At 36.8% G+C, this 23617-nt stretch overlaps 1 protein-coding gene across 1 annotated transcript in view; it reads left to right on the top strand.

The window, feature by feature from the left end:
* The first annotated feature begins 7431 nt into the window (after positions 1-7431).
* LOC139453910 (serine-rich adhesin for platelets-like) overlaps positions 7432-23617 on the top strand; it is a 30167-nt gene continuing 13981 nt past the window's right edge. The window contains exons 1-10 of the mRNA XM_071235356.1: positions 7432-7525; positions 13053-13279; positions 14237-14348; positions 15526-15752; positions 16710-16821; positions 18000-18226; positions 19183-19294; positions 20471-20697; positions 21644-21755; positions 22933-23159. Of these exons, the coding sequence (XP_071091457.1) occupies positions 7432-7525; positions 13053-13279; positions 14237-14348; positions 15526-15752; positions 16710-16821; positions 18000-18226; positions 19183-19294; positions 20471-20697; positions 21644-21755; positions 22933-23159 (1677 nt within the window). The remainder of the gene's footprint in view (positions 7526-13052; positions 13280-14236; positions 14349-15525; positions 15753-16709; positions 16822-17999; positions 18227-19182; positions 19295-20470; positions 20698-21643; positions 21756-22932; positions 23160-23617) is intronic.

Here is a 23617-nt window from a genome sequence, read left to right as displayed (position 1 = left end):
ATTTTGGATACACTGTTTCCACTTATTAAATGTTTTTATTGTACCGTGTTTAATGACCTGTAATTCCCTCGTTTAATGACCCATAGTTCCCATGTCTTCGTTTTGCAGACCATGCCATGTCAGAAGCAATCCTTCTTCGCCGACCATGCTGATATCAATATGGGCATTAAAATCCATTTCTTGTTCATTAAAATTTGCATGTTTAAACATTTATTTGTATGTTTTTTATTATTGCACATGATTAGTGAGCTTGCTGAAAAGACTCAATGCGCACAATTCCATTTGGTAAAACATAGGGACTGATACAATGTTCTCGTACCCATGAATTTAGGGAGGTACACATCTACTGTAGGCATCCATTCTGCACATCCACTATACACATCTACTGTACACATCTACTGTAGGCATCCATTCTGCACATCCACTATACACATCTACTGTGCACATCTACTGTAGGCATCCACTCTGCACATCCACCATATACATCTACTATAGACATCTATATAACACATCTACTGTAGACATCCACTGTACACATCCACTATACACATCTACTATAGACATCTATATAACACATCTACTGTAGACATCCACTGTATACATCCACTATACACATCTACTATAGACATCTATATAACACATCTACTGTTGGCATCCACTGTATACATCCACTGTACACATCCACTGAACACATCCACTGTACACACCCTGTCTGCACATCTACGGGATACATCCACTGTACACATATATTGTACACATCTACTGAATACATCCACTGTACACATCCTGTCTGCACATCTACTGAATACATCCACTGTACACATATATTGAATATATGTATTGTACGAATCTACTGAATACATCCACTGTACACATCCTGTCTGCACATCTGCTGAATACATCCACTGTACACATCCCGTCTGCACCTCTACGGAATACATCCACTGTACACATATATTGAATATATATTGTACACATCTACTGAATACTTCCACTGTACACATCCTGTCTGCACATCTACTGAATACATCCACTGTACACATCCTGTCCGCACATCTACTGAATACATTCACTGTACACATATATTGAATATGTATATTGTACACATCTACTGAATACTTCCACTGTACACATCCTGTCTGCACATCTACTGAATACATCCACTGTACACATCCTGTCTGCACATCTACTGAATACATCCACTGTACACATATATTTAATATATATATTGTACACATCCACAAATACATCACCTGTACACATTCTGTCTGCATATCTACTGAAAACATCCACTGTACATATCAACTCTACACACATACTGAATACATCCCCTGTACACATCTACTCTACACATATACTGAATACATCCACTGTACATATCCACTCTACAAATATACTGACTACATCAACTGTACCCATCAACTCTACACACATACTGTACACATCCACTGTACATATCCACTCTACACATATACTCAATTCATCAACTGTACACATCCAATCTACATATATGCTGAATACATCCACTGTACAAATCTACTCTACATTTATACTGAATACATCCACTGTACACATCCACTCAAAACACATACTGAATACATCCACTGTACACATATACTGAATACATCCGGTTTACACATCTACTCTACACACTTACTGAATACATCCACTGTTCAAATCTACTCTACACCTATACTGAATACATCAACTGTAAACGTCCGCTCTACACATATACTGAATACATCCACTCTAGACATCCACTTTACACATACACTGACTACATCCACTTTAAACATCCACTCTACACATATACTGAATACATCAACTGTACACATCCTCTCTACACACATACTCACTACATCAACTGTACACGTCCACTCTACACATATACTGAATGCATCCACTATACACATCCGCTCCACACATATACTGAATACATCAACTGTACACATCCACTCTACACATATGCTGAATAAATCCACTGTACACATCCACTGAAAACATCCACTGTACACAACCTGTCTGACATCTACGGAATACATCCACTGTACACATCCACTCAACACAAATACTGAATACATCCACTCTACACATCCACTCAACACATATACTGAATACATCCGGTTTACACATCTACTCTACACATATACTGAATACATCCACTGTACAAATCTACTCTACACATATACTGAATACATCCACTGTACACATCCACTCTACACATATACTGAATACATCAACTGTACACATCCACTCTACACACATACTGAATACATCAACTGTACACATCTACTCTACACAAATACTAACTACATCCACTGTACACATCCGCTCTACACACATACTGAATACATCAACTGTACACATCCGCTCTACACACATACTGAACACATCCACTGTATACATCCACTCTACACATATACTGAATACATCAACTGTACACCTCCACTCTACACCTATACTTAATACATCAACTGTACACATCCACTCTACACATATGCTGAATACATCCACTGTATACATCCACTCTACACATATACTGAATACATTCACTGTACAAATATACTCTACACATATACTGTACACATCCAGTCTACACATATACTGACTACATCCACTGTACTCATCTACTCTACACATATACTGAATACATCAACTGTACACGTCCACTCTACATACATACTGAATACATCCACTGTATACATCCACTGTACACATATACTGAATACATCCACTGTACACATCCACTATATACATATACTGACTACATCCACTGTACACATCCACTCTACACACATACTGAATACATCCAGTGTACACATCCACTCTACACATATGCTGAATACATCCACTGTACACATCCACTCTACACACATACTGAATACATCCACTGTACACATCCACTGTTTACATCCACTCTACACACATACTGAATACATCCAGTGTACACATCCACTCTACACACATACTGAATACATCCACTGTACACATCCACTCTACACGTCCACTCTACACACATACTGAATACATCCAGTGTACACATCCACTATACACCTATACTGAATGCATCCACTGCACATATCCACTCTACACATATACTGACTACATCCACTGTGCACATCCAGTCTACATGCACACTGAATACACCCACTGTACACATGTACTCTATGCATATACTGAATACATCCACTGTACACATCCACTCTACATATATGCTGAATACATCCACTTTACAAATATACTCTACACAACCACTGTATACATCCACTGTACACATCTACTGAATACATTCATTGTACAAATATATTCTACACATATACTGAATACATCCACTGTACACATCTACACTACACATATACTGAATACATCAACTGTACACGTCCACTCTACATACATACTGAATACATCCACCGTACAAATCTACTCTACACATATACTGTATACATCCACTGTACACATCTACTCTACACATATACTGAATACATCCACTGTACACATCCACTCAACACATATATACTGAATACATCCGGTTTACCCATCTACTCTACACACATACTGAATACATCCACTGTACGAATCTACTCTACACACATACTGAATACATCCACTGTACACATCCACTCTACACGTCCACTCTACACACATACTGAATACATCCAGTGTACACATCCACTATACACCTATACTGAATGCATCCACTGCACATATCCACTCTACACATATACTGACTACATCCACTGTACACATCCACTCTACACACATACTGAATACATCCACTGTACACATCCACTCTACACACATACTGAATTCATCCACTGTACACATCCTTTCTACACATATACTGAATAGATCCACTGCATACACACCAACTTACAAATATACTGAATGCATCTACTCTACTGAAATACTGTACTCCTCTACTGTAACATCAACTATACATATCTATTGTACACATCATCGGCCTCATACGGCTGAGTTTGACAGTTCTTAAAAATGTGATGAGGATATCAAAGATTCCTTTGCTCTATTGGCGCACTTGTATCAGAAATGTGGTAAAAGACACGAGGTAGAAGAAAGCACAACGTCCTGATCTAATTGCCATATAAAGTATGCGTGTTCTCTATTGTATAAACATCTCGCACATATGTTCAACTTAGTCATACAGGAATGTTATCGGTATGAATGTATGCGAAAAGGAATAACATGTGAAGTAAATAACAATGACAGATCCAACCCAACGAACTACAAAGGAATACCACTCACTTCATCTGTCTGGACGATCTTTGAACGGACTGTGTTAGAACAGAAAAGGGAGCTGCTGAAGGGGGTCTCGTGGTGCTCGGACAGTGCAGCCTACGCTACTCCGAGGGTACCCATTCGAACCAAATTATATGACTCCCCAGAGTGGGTAGAGCCTCAAAGGACCCAAAACATATTCTTACCACCCCCATCCCACAAGTATTTCTCCATCCTTCTTAAACGAGAGGCCATGACTTGAAGTAAAAATTAGTTGAAGCCACTTTGGAACAATATACTTTTCATGAACAGGAAACGATACTCAAAGCAGATTCCAAATCACAATATTGTGAGAACATTTTGACTGAATGACTACAATTAGAACAAGGGCTGTACAAATAACATGGAACCAACTGGAATAGACACTGCTGAATGGGGAGGGAAAATACGTTGCTAAAAATGTGTGAGAATGCCCGTGGAAAAGATGCTGAAGGCATGTGTATATGAATTATGGTCTCTTGGAGGCCGTGACCTGCATAATCATGTGAAGTTGCGTAGTTTGGCCCACAACTTGATTACTGTTGTACATGGTGTAACTTAAAGATTTTGAGATTTTTCAGACTGCTGAAATAACATATTTGTAACTAATAGCGTAATAATCGAGCGGGTTTATATTGTGTTTGATACAACGGTACTTGGGCGCCTCTTGGGCTGGTGTAGCAGGCTTAAATCAATCCCTTGCAAATTCACCCAAGAGTGTTTTGAGCCTACACTGAGACTCCATTATACTAGGCCCAAAATACCCACTCCAGACTCAGATCACTCCTTGTTGGCCTCAAATCAACCCCCTACATCTTTTACAGCAATCTGCATCTACTGTTTTGTTCTGAAACTGTTCAAATGTTCATGTGACCTTGTTCTTACCTGAAAAGGTAGCAGGTGATTGTCGACATACATTCCTATTTGTAGAGTCTGTGGTTGTGCATGAAGTGATCTGTATATATTACTTTTGAAAGAACTTGTGACATCAATCGCGCGTTACAAATCTGAAAGGATGTTTAATTTTACCTTAATAAGTTTCAGATCTCTTAAATAGTTACGTTAAAAGTGACCGGTGTTTCACTTTAGTTCTTTTCTAATTTTATATCACATTTCGACGCATGAAAAGAATATGAATTGGGAATACCTATTTCATATACATAAAAGTTATATTCCTCCTGGAACTTCGTTTCGAGAATATATTTTATACCCCCGACCTATAACCTTCAAAACTAATTTTCTTTTCAAACTTGGTCAAGACTTTTTTATGCCTATAGGAGAGGTGCAGTGCCAAATTGGATTTGTACAATGTTCCATGTTTGTACCTTAACTTATTGGGTAGTCTTAGATTCCTGTTGCGTTTCTACCTATTCGCCTGTGTTAGCCCAGGAAAATATTTTAGATAAACGTCAGTCTGAACAAGGAATAGGCATATACAAAACGTTATGGCGCTGCTAAATTGTCGGCCACACGGTGGAGTCGAACCTACATCTCCAAGTAAAGCGGTATTCGGTGCATTCTTCTGAAGCCCAATTATAGAAGCTCACAGCCCTAGGTCTGTTGTATATGGTATTGATAGCTAGCATACTTTATTGTTCCCAGATTGCAGAGGCATAATTGATGATGGACCAAACCATGGTCAGTAGCCCTAGATCTCGGCTTGCTGAATCTCAGTTGTTTCTTTTCTCACACGTATGTAATCCAAGAACTCTGTGATGATAGATATTGCTGGATTATAATATTTCGATTCCGGATGGGGACCTTTGATACAGCTGGATTCATAATCACACTATTGCTTTGCACTTAGCGTTGAGACAATTCAACATTAGATTAATACCATTTTCATTATCAGCAAGAAGGATAATATCAACTCCGCAGGGTAGATAAATTTTTAGTGGTCGTCGACTGTTATTCCGATGGCCCATTGATACTTGATGAGTATGTTTCTAAAGACATTAAAAAAGTATAGCTGATAGCAGAAAACCCTGAGTGAACCCAAACTCCACCGACTACATTCATTCGCACACAACTGCTGACTGATACGTACAGCAGGTCATACTGAAATTGACTTTGTTATGGCCAATAGTTTAAAGTTAGTCAGGCTTAGAACTTTTTGACCAGACCTCGTACCACGATAAACAACTATGAATGTTGAATATTATGCCGACGTATTGACAATAAAACGCCTGCGCCTGAGAATAACCAGTATCTGACGAGGCCGATTCCATCAATCGTAAAAAGCAAAACAGCAGAAATCAGCGATGACACCAGGTGTTCGCGAAAATTATCTGTCAAATAAAAACTTTCAAAGCCTTTCCAAAATCGTAAGAAGACTCAACGAAAAGCATAGTCCATTGTACGATTCTGACTATATCAATGTATTTATGAATAACTATCAAACCGTGAATGTACCCCACCGGTTGCCCCCGTCACAAACGCTAGATAAGGCAAATCAATTGTTCTCAAGAAAAAAAACACGTGTACAAGTCAAAATAGGCTATTGATTTGGATATCATTTTTGTCGTGCGTCAACATGTCTACCATAAAACGTTACAAAGGATTTACTTTGGCTTTGATTGTTGATAAAGGAGTTACGTTTGTGGATAGTGGCACGCGGTGTTTCAGCTCGAACGAAAACAAATCAATGTATTGTCAAGTAAGCTTCTATATAAGATATTGGATATATTCGAAGCAAGGGGAACAGAATGATGCCTGGCGTGATCGGATAGGCCGTTTTATACCACCCGTGGCCTGAGACAGATTGAGAAAGTTCACCCCTACTCACCCCAGACCCACTGGACAAGAAGTACAGACATGGCGTACAGGTTGTTGTTCTGTCCAACACTACTCCTGTCTGTGTAGGTTTCAGGTAGATGTTCTGCAAATGCTAAGAACTATTCCTTATCAAGATGAGATGAGATGGCTTCACTGTGTGTTGAAAGTGAGTATTGTGAACAATTCGTACTGTTTGGGACGTTAGTTATAGATCGAAATATGAATAAAAGTGCTAGGTCCCAAAACACATAAAATCACTGCTCTTCCAATCAGGGATTTAGAGTTAAAACCTGGCGGAAATAAAGGCAACTATCATTCAACAAATAAAAGATTCTGAACAAAGAGATTCAACTGAGATAAATATCCCTGAGGACTGAGATAATGTGCATCAAAGATGATATTGATGAATTGAGAGAGGAGCTAAATGTGAATAAGGAGGAGCTGTATGTGGTGAAGTTAGATGTGGAAGAGTTAGGTTGAAGACATGGAAGCTTCCTGGGAACCAGAGCTCATCGGCTGCACTCTAAGAGAGAGGGGAAACCAAGCCAAGTAATTGCACGGTTGACCCACTGGGAGGATAAACTACAGGCAAATTGGAATGAGAGATGAGAGAGGCATTAATAGAAATGGGATTTGGGATTGCCAATGATTTGGCAATATTGCAGGCAAAACATCTCTACGGGATGAGAACTGAGAACCCCAACAAGAGGTAAAATGACAACAGAGCCTGGGCATGGAAGATTTTACGACGCATCAACATCAATGGTCCCAAACAACACACGATAATGAGATAGGAAATAAGGAAAATTTCAGGATTAACTTCAAAGATGGAGGAAACAGATACAGTGAACTACTTGAAAACGTTTGATGTAGTAGGCCTCACTGAAGCAGGGATTAAAGACATACCACAAGAACTTGAATCTATGTTAGATGACTTCTCCATACTAAATAAAGAAGCAGATAAGATAGCCCATGCACGGAGATTATCAGGTGGAATAACTCTTTTGCTAAAAAAAATACCTTATATTGAATACATGAAATGGGCTAAAAATACCAAGAGGTGCATATCTATTTTATTTGACAGGACACTATTTGATCTTACATCAGATGTTTTGTAGTACACAGTGTATATTCACCTTGAGAAAACAACATGGTATAACTATACTGGACTAGAAAGTAAAAATGGCATTTCCCTTTTTCAAGAAGATATTCTTGATATACTGTTGGATATAGAAGTTGGCGTCGTACCTTTTTCCTGTGTAGATTTTAATGTCCGCATAGGCAATGAAACGGGCTATGTTAAAAATTATTGAACATTATTGAAACACATTCAGGGCTATGAGTACAGCCTTATGGACTATTTGCTTGATCTTTTTCGTATCTGGCGATATTCATGTGACACTACTGTTAATAATTTCGGCAAATGTTTGCTGGATTTTGTAATCAGTACTTAACATTCACATAATGAATGGGATATGTGGCTCTGGCTCAGATGTTGGTGATTTTACGTACGTAGGCCATAATGGGACTTGTGTCATTGATAATGTTATATGTTCACCACAACTTTTTCATTGCTGTACAGACTTTACTATTACCTCAAGAGCTGAATCATCACATCTACCAGTCACCGTCAGTCTACAATCAGCAAATGTCAGGTCACACACCTAGTAATATAGATGGTTGTTTCAAGTTTGTTTTGGATTATAATAAGAAAGAGCATTTTCAAGATGCTTTTTGCTCTGATAGTGTACAAGAACTACTTCGCAGGTTGATGGAAGTGGCATTAACTGATATTAATGAGAGTGTGCAATGTTTTGTTGAAGCATTGTGTAATGCTGTTATGTGTTAGAGAAGGAAAGTTGGTAGGAAAGATGCAGTATCCTTATCAATTTACAACCAGGCTAGAAATAAGTATAATAGTATATGCATTTTTTTTAAAAGAATTCATCAAATATTACTGTCCCATATTTAGGTGTCTTGTTTGCTGCTATTTTTGAAAATTCCATTTTCCCAAAGACTGGTCAGTGGGTATTATCATGCCTCTTCACAAACAAGATAATGTAAATGATACCAATAACTACAGAGGCATCATTTTTAAGCATACTGAGTAAAATATTCTCAGAATTGATTAAGAAGATTAGCATTTGGGGCTGAATCATTTAAGCAAAATAGAAGAGGCACAAACCGGCTTTAGAGAGGGCTACTCAACTATTGACAATATTTATGTGTAACATTCCTTAATTCAACGTTATTTATCAAGTAAAGGAGGGATACGTTTTGCGCTTTTTGTAGATAAACTTTGAGCCTTTCTTAAATTACAAAGGGTAAGCAGCAAGATGCTGAAACTATTATCAGGTATCTTTGAACAAGTAAAGGCTTGTGTAAGAAGTAATGGCAAGTACTCAGAAGATTTTGAATGTAATGTAGGTGTTCGACAAGGATGTATATTAAGTTCTTATCTCTTTATGTTCTTTATTAACGAGATGGCAGAAGAAATGCAAAAGTATTCCAAAGGTGGTATACAGCTACACCCAGATATTGTTAAAATATGTTTCTTACGTTTGCCGATGATGTCGTAATGATTTCGAGTACTGTACCCAGATAAATGTGCCGGAGCAGTTTTGTGAACAATTTGGTTTAAGTGTTTACACAAAAAAGACCAATGTTATTGTATTTAAAAACGGCGGTATGTTATCAAAAAGGGAGAAATGATTTACAAAGACAGTTATCTGGGCGTAGTTACAAGCTATACATATTTGGGAGTACATTTTTCTGTTAAATTATCTTGGACTCTTCATTCAATACAGGATGCAACACAAGCAAAGAACATTCTCTATGGATACTAAAACGTCTCTGATCTATTTCGAGTGTAAATTTTAATCTATTTTTTTTAAATGGACACAAAAATCAAGCCAATTCTACTATATGGGGCTGAAGTGTGGTGTGCGCATCAGTTAGATTTGATTCAAAGAGTGCATGCATGTGTATGCAAAAGATATTTAGGAGTAAAGATAAACACCCGCGATGTTGTTGTATGTGGAAGGTTTTCCAATATATATATACACACAAACAAAAAATTAAAGTCACCAAGTGTTGGTTGAGGTTATTAAGGATGCCAAATGATAGATACCCAAGAAAGTGTTATGAAATGAAGGTATTGTATGACAAAAATGGAAAGCAAAACTGGTTTTCGTCAGTTAAAAAGCTCATTAATGATTTAGGCATAGGTTATGCTTGGCAAAGTCAAAATGTAGATTTTGTTAAATTGTTTACACAAAAGCTCATAGATACATACAAAAGTGGTGTTGTTTGTGAGGTTTATCGTCAAAATGTCAGAACTTTAGTTTGTTTAAAACAGAATAACGGCAGAATATCTTTTTTTTTGAAACCACTCTTGTACAAATATAGATTTGCATTTTCTAGATTCAGATACTCATCACATTGATAAAATATTGAAACGGGAAGATATTCCAAAATCCATGAGGAAATTAGATAATGTAAAATGTGTAATCTACAGCTGATAGTGGATGAGTACCATTTTGTTCTCATTTGTCCATTTTATGAGAATTTACGAATTGCATAGGTACATCCAAAAATGTACCAATTTCCAAATATATTTCAGTTAAATGAATTAATGTCTTCTACAAAAATTGAAGCACTGAAGCGTATATATTCCATTCAACGAATGTTAGAAATGATCAGATGAGTGACTTAAATAAGTAGAAATCTATATGTCCACCCACTATCAACAAAGATATGTGCTATAGGCCTATGGCCTTTCAGTATTTCTGAAATAAAGATTGATTGATTGTTGTAACCATGATCAAACAACTTTTGAGCAAGAGTCTTTGGCTTCTGACATAGTCGGAATCTACAACGTGACTCGTCGTTTTAGCAGATATTTCTTACAATAGTTTATGGATTTGCTTTTTGTTTTCATCTTGATATGTATTGTATTGTTGCAAACTTGTATTTGGTTACCATTTGCCTATTTTGAGCTGGAAAGTCAATGAAACGTTAAAAGGTACTGAATTCCACCGCTGACAAACGTTGCGCAGTTTCGTGATATTCCCTGTTTTCATTCTAATAACAGGGTAAGCTTCATTGAATTCAAGTGAAAGACGTGGGTTTATCAATCAACGGAAATCAATCATTATAGTATTTAAACTATAATCCTTTTATTCGCATATGTCAATGATGTAATGAAATATTGCTTGCTTATTGATGTCTCCTTGTTCGTGATTTTAAGATATTTAGAAACACGCTGTGTCATCAGATGTCTGCTCTGGGATTAAGACATCACATATGGCTGCGATGTCCTGAAAGAACACAAGGCAAATTTTCACGGTAAACTAAAACATGTTCGCATTTACGCATGAGTAAATGAAATGTTTGCCATCTGAGGGATTTTCGAGGTTGTATGTTAAACATTCAACGATTTGACTGCATGCGTTTGTAACTGGTGCCACCGGTGGGTTAGGACACTTTCACCTTTCTGATACTGATTTATAAACACATGCTCGTGATATAGTCGGGATCGCACAATGGTCTCTGCTTATGGCAGAAATTTCTAATGAATATGGAAAGGCTTTTGCCGTATTTATTTCAATTTTTTGGGAATTTGCCTCAGGAGTGACGTTTGTAGAGAGGGGCTGTGAAATACATCATAAATATAATAGAAGACGTATGGATCACATACCATTGTCCAAGACAAACTATTACCTATGCTCACTCGTTATTCACAAATAATGGATGTCTATCTTTAATATTTCGAACATTATTAGCGAAGGGTTTTTGTCTCGAAGCAGGAATTGTTGCTGGTTGATATTGTCATTTGTTTCAATTAAGACACCGATATAAAGTGTTTGTTTTTGTTCAGAAAGAAAAAAGACGCTGATTCCGATGAACAAACTTGAATAATCAAAGTTGCTGATATTGGACTGGTTCCTTTTACGAGACATGGATACACTGTACTACTGGATTCTGCTCGCATTGGTTTTACCAACGAACAACGTTGAGGCACAGGGTGGGTACAAGCAAGAGGATCACCTAGCTCCAGTCAAGTGTTTTAGGTTTATTTCATTTTCATTTGTATGTGAAGATTTATATCTCTGTTTATTTGTTGATTACACATCACTCAGCAATATCTCACCAATACTTGTCAATAAAAGAGTCTCAGACAATCCCCTGAGCGATGCTGTTAGCAACGATCCACGTCATCGGGGTACGATAACCACACGATCCATTTGGTCAGCTCACACGACATGCTTCGGTTCCTGGGGAGATATTCTAACCCATATGGTGTATATATGGCCGAGTGAGCATTTGGCTCAAACGAATTGGCTGCTTGATTTTTGCTATGTGCAAAATGCTAATGAGAAAGCTCTCAGTTCTTTCTGTTAATACTTCTTGTTTTTTTGAATATTTTGTGTTGTTTTGAATATTTTGTTAAGGAGACATCAATTTCGTTATTTTAAAAGACTATTATAGAAAAATTAAGCAACACCTGCAATGTTAATTCCTACATTACACATCTTTTATGATGTCAAGATTTTATCTATTTTACGATGCATTTTTGTGCTTGATTGTGGTGATTTCTTTTTCAAAGTATATTGCTAAATTTGTCTACAATCAGTTTGTTTTTTATCCTTGTCATTCGGATCATTCTAAAAAATAGCATCGCTGAATTTGAGTCAACAATTTCTACAACAACATGATTTCTGATGCTAACTGCTTTTATCTACAGGTTGATAAATTTCATACAAGGATTTCAGCATCGCAGAATTTCTAGTATGCCTAGTAGGGTCCCAACCCAAACCTTCGCCCTGGGAGACGATGCTAGTTACTACCTCCGTAGAAGATCTAGAACACAACTGATGATTTTCTTCAGGCAATTTTAGTTGTAATATGCATACTAAATCTTAGATAATTCCACACCACTAGTTGTAATTGGAATAAAAAATCATCCCGGGTTGTAATACTTGAATCAACTTGATTTGCAGATTTTATTGCCTTCATTCCTGATACGGAGTACATCTTTGAGAACAGGACCGAAAACTGTGTCACATTGATGCGGGCAGGAACTGCGAATGGCGATATCACAGTTTCCTACACCATCGGAGGAATAGGAATCACATCCCCTGAAGATTTTGTGTCTGGGGATTTCCAAATACTTTATCCTGCAGATTCAAGCACAATAAAAATCAACGTAACATTTAATGATAACACAGTAAGTTCTTGTTCAAATGTTCAGACATATTTCCTTTCACTTGAGAACCTATTTTTCATTTTTTTAGAAAGGATTGATACACAGGACAGAATACGCTAATGTTCAAAGCACATTGATCGATCCCATTGTGAAAACGACATGATTAACAGGATTGATGTGACATTGTGGTTGTACTGCTCCATCCACAGGAACCTCTGAGCGTTTTGAAAATTGGCATATATTCTGACATGTGCTTAGAAAATTCGAAAGTGACAAACATGAAATGATAATCAATAACCTAAAATAGGACAAAAGTTACAACTTTGCATATTTGTAACACATTTCTGTAAACTACACATTTGTTTCATAATATGATGAATCACTGAAATTAAAATATCCAAATACATGATTGTCCATGTAGTTGAACAGCGTTTCAACACCATATCAACGAATATTCGTTAAGCAGGAGACTGTGGGGTAGACAATGGGTTAAACAGTTCGCTCGTCTCGTCGAAGACACGGTTTCGATTCTCCACATGAATAAAATGTGTGAAGCCCGTTTCTGGTGTCCGCCGCCGTGATATTGCTAGACTATTGCTAAAAACGGTGGAAAACAATATTCATTCACTCGTCCATGTTAAGCAGAATCTATTTCATGTGATTCAAAAGTGGGAAAACGAGTAATTCAGAAGGAATACATCACATCAGATTTATTTGTTTGTTGTTAAATGTCACAGTCATAAATTGTTTAGCTATATGACGGCGTATTGCAAATAACGTAGTCTTTGCTTGACAAACAATAATTGATAGTATAATAAAAGCGATAAAACTTTTTCCATATTTGTAAGAAAAGAGATAGGATTTAGCATGTGCCAATTAGACCTCAATACAGGATCCATGACTTCCGACTTCCATATTGTCTCATTGAATGTTGTTATGTTACATAAGCCTTAATAACCTCGCTCATTCTTCATTTAGGTCTGTAACACTGAATCACGACTGATAAATGTGACCCTCACAAGTGTTGATAAAGGATCTTTAGTAACCACGCCTGTCAGCAAGTTTGTCCAGGTGCTCGATGACGATGGTGGTGAGTCAATATAATTAATCAAACTGTTCAATACCCTTTAATATGCTAATCTATTTTTTACTACATACAGTGGTATCTACAAATGTTAGATCTAATAAAGGTAATATCAAGTTCAAATGTCATCATAAATGTGTCTCGTTGCATCAATTCATTCAATTTAATTGGAAATAATACACGGGAAAGGTTGTACAATGTTTCTGTAAATAAAGTGCCTTACAACGATAATTGTCTTGTCCTTTACATGTATGTGCCCAGTGAAGAATACAACATGTCATGCGTCAGCTTCTGATGTTGTTATATTAAGTATTAGCATTACGAATACAACATGTTGAAAAACATGTATGCAAACGATGATGCAAAAAGAAGTTGCATGTCTTTTGGGGTCATCATGAATGCAAATACTGTTGTAAATTTATAGAAACAAACTCAAGCCAGCGTGTTTCCTGTTTAAAGTGCTATTATATTATCCGTCCATATAATTAGTTTGGCACATATCATAAGGTCAAATATCAAGGTCATTTGTCATAACTTTTCACTTGTCTAATCAACCGACTGTTGTTTGTCCTAATTATATTGGTATGGTTGCCTTTCATTGAACCCCATCATGAACCATCAGAGTGTAAAGATTGCAGCCAATGTGTGGAAGTTGTTTTAGTTATGATCTGTTTCAGAGTGGACCGAATGGACAACTATACTAGGCGTCTGTGATTGTGCCACCAGCACCCAACCACGGACAAGGAATAGAACATGTGATGACAAAGGACAGTCATTTCGAACCTGTGTTGGAGACTCGAGCGTGATGGACACCATCGATTGTTCTGGCGATCCAAGTTGCACATCTACAGGTGCCTATCAGTTACTTTCTACTGATATGTTTGATATATTTTTCGGTATCCTGCAGCCTCACTGACACGAGACGTTTATTCACCCCCAGTATGGCTACACCTATAACTTCGGTATCGAATAGGATTTCAACTTTCAGCATAATCCTAATGCAAACGATTTAAATTTGTTTGGGGAGATGGTACCAATGACTGCCAATGTGAAATATCTAGATCACAACTTCAGGCTTTTTAGGATAAGTTTGTTGTCATTTGTAGACGTAGATATGTACATACTATTCAGTATTAGAAAAAACAACATAATTTGTAAAACTGCAATCATTTTTTATCTGCAGATTTTATTGCCTTCATTCCTGATACGGAGTACATCTTTGAGAACAGGACCGAAAACTGTGTCACATTGATGCGGGCAGGAACTGCGAATGGCGATATCACAGTTTCCTACACCATCGGAGGAATAGGAATCACATCCCCTGAAGATTTTGTGTCTGGGGATTTCCAAATACTTTATCCTGCAGATTCAAGCACAATAAAAATCAACGTAACATTTAATGATAACACAGTACGTTCTTGTTCAAATGTTCAGACATATTTCCTTTCACTTGAAAAACTATTTTTCATTTTTTTAGAAAGGATTACTACACATGACAGAATACGCTAATGTTCAAAGCACATTGATCGATCCCATTGTGAAAACGACATGATTAACAGGATTGATGTGACATTGTGGTTGTACTGCTTCATCCACAGGAACCTCTGAGCGTTTTGAAAATTGGCATATATTCTGACATGTGCTTAGAAAATTCGAAAGTGACAAACATGAAATGATAATCAATAACCTAAAATAGGACAAAAGTTACAACTTTGCATATTTGTAACACATTTCTGTAAACTACACATTTGTTTCATAATATGATGAATCACTGAAATTAAAATATCCAAATACATGATTGTCCATGTAGTTGAACAGCGTTTCAACACCATATCAACGAATATTCGTTAAGCAGGAGACTGTGGGGTAGACAATGGGTTAAACAGTTCGTTCGTCTCGTCGAAGACACGGTTTCGATTCTCCACATGAATAAAATGTGTGAAGCCCGTTTCTGGTGTCCGCCGCCGTGATATTGCTAGACTATTGCTAAAAACGGTGGAAAACAATATTCATTCACTCGTCCATGTTAAGCAGAATCTATTTCATGTGATTCAAAAGTGGGAAAACGAGTAATTCAGAATGAATACATCACATCAGATTTATTTGTTTGTTGTTAAATGTCACAGTCATAAATTGTTTAGCTATATGACGGCGTATTGCAAATAACGTAGTCTTTGCTTGACAAACAATAATTGATAGTATAATAAAAGCGATAAAACTTTTTCCATATTTGTAAGAAAAGAGATAGGATTTAGCATGTGCCAATTAGACCTCAATACAGGATCCATGACTTCCGACTTCCATATTGTCTCATTGAATGTTGTTATGTTACATAAGCCTTAATAACCTCGCTCATTCTTCATTTAGGTCTGTAACACTGAATCACGACTGATAAATGTGACCCTCACAAGTGTTGATAAAGGATCTTTAGTAACCACGCCTGTCAGCAAGTTTGTCCAGGTGCTCGATGACGATGGTGGTGAGTCAATATAATTAATCAAACTGTTCAATACCCTTTAATATGCTAATCTATTTTTTACTACATACAGTGGTATCTACAAATGTTAGATCTAATAAAGGTAAATATCAAGTTCAAATGTCATCATAAATGTGTCTCGTTGCATCAATTCATTCAATTTAATTGGAAATAATACACGGGAAAGGTTGTACAATGTTTCTGTAAATAAAGTGCCTTACAACGATAATTATCTTGTCCTTTACATGTATGTGCCCAGTGAAGAATACAACATGTCATGCGTCAGCTTCTGATGTTGTTATATTAAGTATTAGCATTACGAATACAACATGTTGAAAAACATGTATGCAAATGATGATGCAAAAAGAAGTTGCATGTCTTTTGGGGTCATCATGAATGCACATACTGTTGTAAATTTATAGAAACAAACTCAAGACAGCGTGTTTCCTGTTAAACGTGCTATTATATTATCAGTCCATATAATTAGTTTGGCACATATCATAAGGTCAAATATCAAGGTCATTTGTCATAACTTTTCACTTGTCTAATCAACCGACTGTTGTTTGTCCTAATTATATTGGTATGGTTGCTTTTCATTGAACCCCATCATGAACCATCAGAGTGTAAAGATTGCAGCCAATGTGTGGAGGTTGTTTTAGTTATGATCTGTTTCAGAGTGGACCGAATGGACAACTATACTAGGCGTCTGTGATTGTGCCACCAGCACCCAACCACGGACAAGGAATAGAACATGTGATGACAAAGGACAGTCATTTCGAACCTGTGTTGGAGACTCGAGCGTGATGGACACCATCGATTGTTCTGGCGATCCAAGTTGCACATCTACAGGTGCCTATCAGTTACTTTCTACTGATATGTTTGATATATTTTTCGGTATCCTGCAGCCTCACTGACACGAGACGTTTATTCACCCCCAGTATGGATACACCTATAACTTCGGTATCGAATAGGATTTCAACTTTCAGCATAATCCTAATGCAAACGATTTAAATTTGTTTGGGGAGATGGTCCCAATGACTGCCAATGTGAAATATCTAGATCACAACTTCAGGCTTTTTAGGATAAGTTTGTTGTCATTTGTAGACGTAGATATGTACATACTATTCAGTATTAGAAAAAACAACATAATTTGTAAAACTGCAATCATTTTTTATCTGCAGATTTTATTGCCTTCATTCCTGATACGGAGTACATCTTTGAGAACAGGACCGAAAACTGTGTCACATTGATGCGGGCAGGAACTGCGAATGGCGATATCACAGTTTCCTACACCATCGGAGGAATAGGAATCACATCCCCTGAAGATTTTGTGTCTGGGGATTTCCAAATACTTTATCCTGCAGATTCAAGCACAATAAAAATCAACGTAACATTTAATGATAACACAGTACGTTCTTGTTCAAATGTTCAGACATATTTCCTTTCACTTGAAAAACTATTTTTCATTTTTTTAGAAAGGATTGATACACAGGACAGAATACGCTAATGTTCAAAGCACATTGATCGATCCCATTGTGAAAACGACATGATTAACAGGATTGATGTGACATTGTGGTTGTACTGCTTCATCCACAGGAACCTCTGAGCGTTTTGAAAATTGGCATATATTCTGACATGTGCTTAGAAAATTCGAAAGTGACAAACATGAAATGATAATCAATAACCTAAAATAGGACAAAAGTTACAACTTTGCATATTTGTAACACATTTCTGTAAACTACACATTTGTTTCATAATATGATGAATCACTGAAATTAAAATATCCAAATACATTTTGTCCATGTAGTTGAACAGCGTTTCAACACCATATCAACGAATATTCGTTAAGCAGGAGACTGTGGGGTAGACAATGGGTTAAACAGTTCGTTCGTCTCGTCGAAGACACGGTTTCGATTCTCCACATGAATAAAATGTGTGAAGCCCGTTTCTGGTGTCCGCCGCCGTGATATTGCTAGACTATTGCTAAAAACGGTGGAAAACAATATTCATTCACTCGTCCATGTTAAGCAGAATCTATTTCATGTGATTCAAAAGTGGGAAAACGAGTAATTCAGAATGAATACATCACATCAGATTTATTTGTTTGTTGTTAAATGTCACAGTCATAAATTGTTTAGCTATATGACGGCGTATTGCAAATAACGTAGTCTTTGCTTGACAAACAATAATTGATAGTATAATAAAAGCGATAAAACTTTTTCCATATTTGTAAGAAAAGAGATAGGATTTAGCATGTGCCAATTAGACCTCAATACAGGATCCATGACTTCCGACTTCCATATTGTCTCATTGAATGTTGTTATGTTACATAAGCCTTAATAACCTCGCTCATTATTCATTTAGGTCTGTAACACTGAATCACGACTGATAAATGTGACCCTCACAAGTGTTGATAAAGGATCTTTAGTAACCACGCCTGTCAGCAAGTTTGTCCAGGTGCTCGATGACGATGGTGGTGAGTCAATATAATTAATCAAACTGTTCAATACCCTTTAATATGCTAATCTATTTTTTACTACATACAGTGGTATCTACAAATGTTAGATCTAATAAAGGTAATATCAAGTTCAAATGTCATCATAAATGTGTCTCGTTGCATCAATTCATTCAATTTAATTGGAAATAATACACGGGAAAGGTTGTACAATGTTTCTGTAAATAAAGTGCCTTACAACGATAATTGTCTTGTCCTTTACATGTATGTGCCCAGTGAAGAATACAACATGTCATGCGTCAGCTTCTGATGTTGTTATATTAAGTATTAGCATTACGAATACAACATGTTGAAAAACATGTATGCAAACGATGATGCAAAAAGAAGTTGCATGTCTTTTGGGGTCATCATGAATGCAAATACTGTTGTAAATTTATAGAAACAAACTCAAGCCAGCGTGTTTCCTGTTTAAAGTGCTATTATATTATCCGTCCATATAATTAGTTTGGCACATATCATAAGGTCAAATATCAAGGTCATTTGTCATAACTTTTCACTTGTCTAATCAACCGACTGTTGTTTGTCCTAATTATATTGGTATGGTTGCCTTTCATTGAACCCCATCATGAACCATCAGAGTGTAAAGATTGCAGCCAATGTGTGGAAGTTGTTTTAGTTATGATCTGTTTCAGAGTGGACCGAATGGACAACTATACTAGGCGTCTGTGATTGTGCCACCAGCACCCAACCACGGACAAGGAATAGAACATGTGATGACAAAGGACAGTCATTTCGAACCTGTGTTGGAGACTCGAGCGTGATGGACACCATCGATTGTTCTGGCGATCCAAGTTGCACATCTACAGGTGCCTATCAGTTACTTTCTACTGATATGTTTGATATATTTTTCGGTATCCTGCAGCCTCACTGACACGAGACGTTTATTCACCCCCAGTATGGCTACACCTATAACTTCGGTATCGAATAGGATTTCAACTTTCAGCATAATCCTAATGCAAACGATTTAAATTTGTTTGGGGAGATGGTACCAATGACTGCCAATCTGAAATATCTAGATCACAACTTCAGGCTTTTTAGGATAAGTTTGTTGTCATTTGTAGACGTAGATATGTACATACTATTCAGTATTAGAAAAAAAACATAATTTGTAAAACTGCAATCATTTTTTATCTGCAGATTTTATTGCCTTCATTCCTGATACGGAGTACATCTTTGAGAACAGGACCGAAAACTGTGTCACATTGATGCGGGCAGGAACTGCGAATGGCGATATCACAGTTTCCTACACCATCGGAGGAATAGGAATCACATCCCCTGAAGATTTTGTGTCTGGGGATTTCCAAATACTTTATCCTGCAGATTCAAGCACAATAAAAATCAACGTAACATTTAATGATAACACAGTACGTTCTTGTTCAAATGTTCAGACATATTTCCTTTCACTTGAAAAACTATTTTTCATTTTTTTAGAAAGGATTACTACACATGACAGAATACGCTAATGTTCAAAGCACATTGATCGATCCCATTGTGAAAACGACATGATTAACAGGATTGATGTGACATTGTGGTTGTACTGCTTCATCCACAGGAACCTCTGAGCGTTTTGAAAATTGGCATATATTCTGACATGTGCTTAGAAAATTCGAAAGTGACAAACATGAAATGATAATCAATAACCTAAAATAGGACAAAAGTTACAACTTTGCATATTTGTAACACATTTCTGTAAACTACACATTTGTTTCATAATATGATGAATCACTGAAATTAAAATATCCAAATACATGATTGTCCATGTAGTTGAACAGCGTTTCAACACCATATCAACGAATATTTGTTAAGCAGGAGACTGTGGGGTAGACAATGGGTTAAACAGTTCGTTCGTCTCGTCGAAGACACGGTTTCGATTCTCCACATGAATAAAATGTGTGAAGCCCGTTTCTGGTGTCCGCCGCCGTGATATTGCTAAAAACGGTGGAAAACAATATTCATTCACTCGTCCATGTTAAGCAGAATCTATTTCATGTGATTCAAAAGTGGGAAAACGAGTAATTCAGAATGAATACATCACATCAGATTTATTTGTTTGTTGTTAAATGTCACAGTCATAAATTGTTTAGCTATATGACGGCGTATTGCAAATAACGTAGTCTTTGCTTGACAAACAGTAATTGATAGTATAATAAAAGCGATAAAACTTTTTCCATATTTGTAAGAAAAGAGATAGGATTTAGCATGTGCCAATTAGACCTCAATACAGGATCCATGACTTCCGACTTCCATATTGTCTCATTGAATGTTGTTATGTTACATAAGCCTTAATAACCTCGCTCATTCTTCATTTAGGTCTGTAACACTGAATCACGACTGATAAATGTGACCCTCACAAGTGTTGATAAAGGATCTTTAGTAACCACGCCTGTCAGCAAGTTTGTCCAGGTGCTCGATGACGATGGTGGTGAGTCAATATAATTAATCAAACTGTTCAATACCCTTTAATATGCTAATCTATTTTTTACTACATACAGTGGTATCTACAAATGTTAGATCTAATAAAGGTAAATATCAAGTTCAAATGTCATCATAAATGTGTCTCGTTGCATCAATTCATTCAATTTAATTGGAAATAATACACGGGAAAGGTTGTACAATGTTTCTGTAAATAAAGTGCCTTACAACGATAATTATCTTGTCCTTTACATGTATGTGCCCAGTGAAGAATACAACATGTCATGCGTCAGCTTCTGATGTTGTTATATTAAGTATTAGCATTACGAATACAACATGTTGAAAAACATGTATGCAAATGATGATGCAAAAAGAAGTTGCATGTCTTTTGGGGTCATCATGAATGCACATACTGTTGTAAATTTATAGAAACAAACTCAAGACAGCGTGTTTCCTGTTAAACGTGCTATTATATTATCAGTCCATATAATTAGTTTGGCACATATCATAAGGTCAAATATCAAGGTCATTTGTCATAACTTTTCACTTGTCTAATCAACCGACTGTTGTTTGTCCTAATTATATTGGTATGGTTGCTTTTCATTGAACCCCATCATGAACCATCAGAGTGTAAAGATTGCAGCCAATGTGTGGAGGTTGTTTTAGTTATGATCTGTTTCAGAGTGGACCGAATGGACAACTATACTAGGCGTCTGTGATTGTGCCACCAGCACCCAACCACGGACAAGGAATAGAACATGTGATGACAAAGGACAGTCATTTCGAACCTGTGTTGGAGACTCGAGCGTGATGGACACCATCGATTGTTCTGGCGATCCAAGTTGCACATCTACAGGTGCCTATCAGTTACTTTCTACTGATATGCTTGATATATTTTTCGGTATCCTGCAGCCTCACTGACACGAGACGTTTATTCACCCCCAGTATGGATATACCTATAACTTCGGTATCGAATAGGATTTCAACTTTCAGCATAATCCTAATGCAAACGATTTAAATTTGTTTGGGGAGATGGTACCAATGACTGCCAATCTGAAATATCTAGATCACAACTTCAGGCTTTTTAGGATAAGTTTGTTGTCATTTGTAGACGTAGATATGTACATACTATTCAGTATTAGAAAAAAAACATAATTTGTAAAACTGCAATCATTTTTTATCTGCAGATTTTATTGCCTTCATTCCTGATACGGAGTACATCTTTGAGAACAGGACCGAAAACTGTGTCACATTGATGCGGGCAGGAAGTGCGAATGGCGATATCACAGTTTCCTACACCATCGGAGGAATAGGAATCACATCCCCTGAAGATTTTGTGTCTGGGGATTTCCAAATACTTTATCCTGCAGCTTCAAGCACAATAAAAATCAACGTAACATTTAATGATAACACAGTAAGTTCTTGTTCAAATGTTCAGACATATTTCCTTTCACTTGAGAACCTATTTTTCATTTTTTTTAGAAAGGATTGATACACAGGACAGAATACGCTAATGTTCAAAGCACATTGCTCGATCCCATTGTGAAAAGGACATGATTAACAGGATTGATGTGACATTGTGGTTGTACTGCTTCATCCACAGGAACCTCTGAGCGTTTTGAAAATTGGTATATATTCTGACATGTGCTTAGAAAATTTGAAAGTGACAAACATGAAATGATAATCAATAACCTAAATTAGGACAAAAGTTACAACTTTGCATATTTGTAACACATTTCTGTAAACTACACATTTGTTTCATAATATGATGAATCACTGAAATTAAAATATCCAAATACATGATTGTCCATGTAGTTGAACAGCGTTTCAACACCATATCAACGAATATTCGTTAAGCAGGAGACTGTGGGG

This window comes from Haliotis cracherodii, unplaced genomic scaffold (assembly GCF_022045235.1).
Source record: "Haliotis cracherodii isolate W230 unplaced genomic scaffold, xgHalCrac1.p SCAF_10, whole genome shotgun sequence".
In the NCBI taxonomy this organism is placed as follows: domain Eukaryota; kingdom Metazoa; phylum Mollusca; class Gastropoda; order Lepetellida; family Haliotidae; genus Haliotis; species Haliotis cracherodii.
Note: the sequence above shows the minus strand (reverse complement) of the source record. Positions and strands in the feature narration are given on the sequence as shown.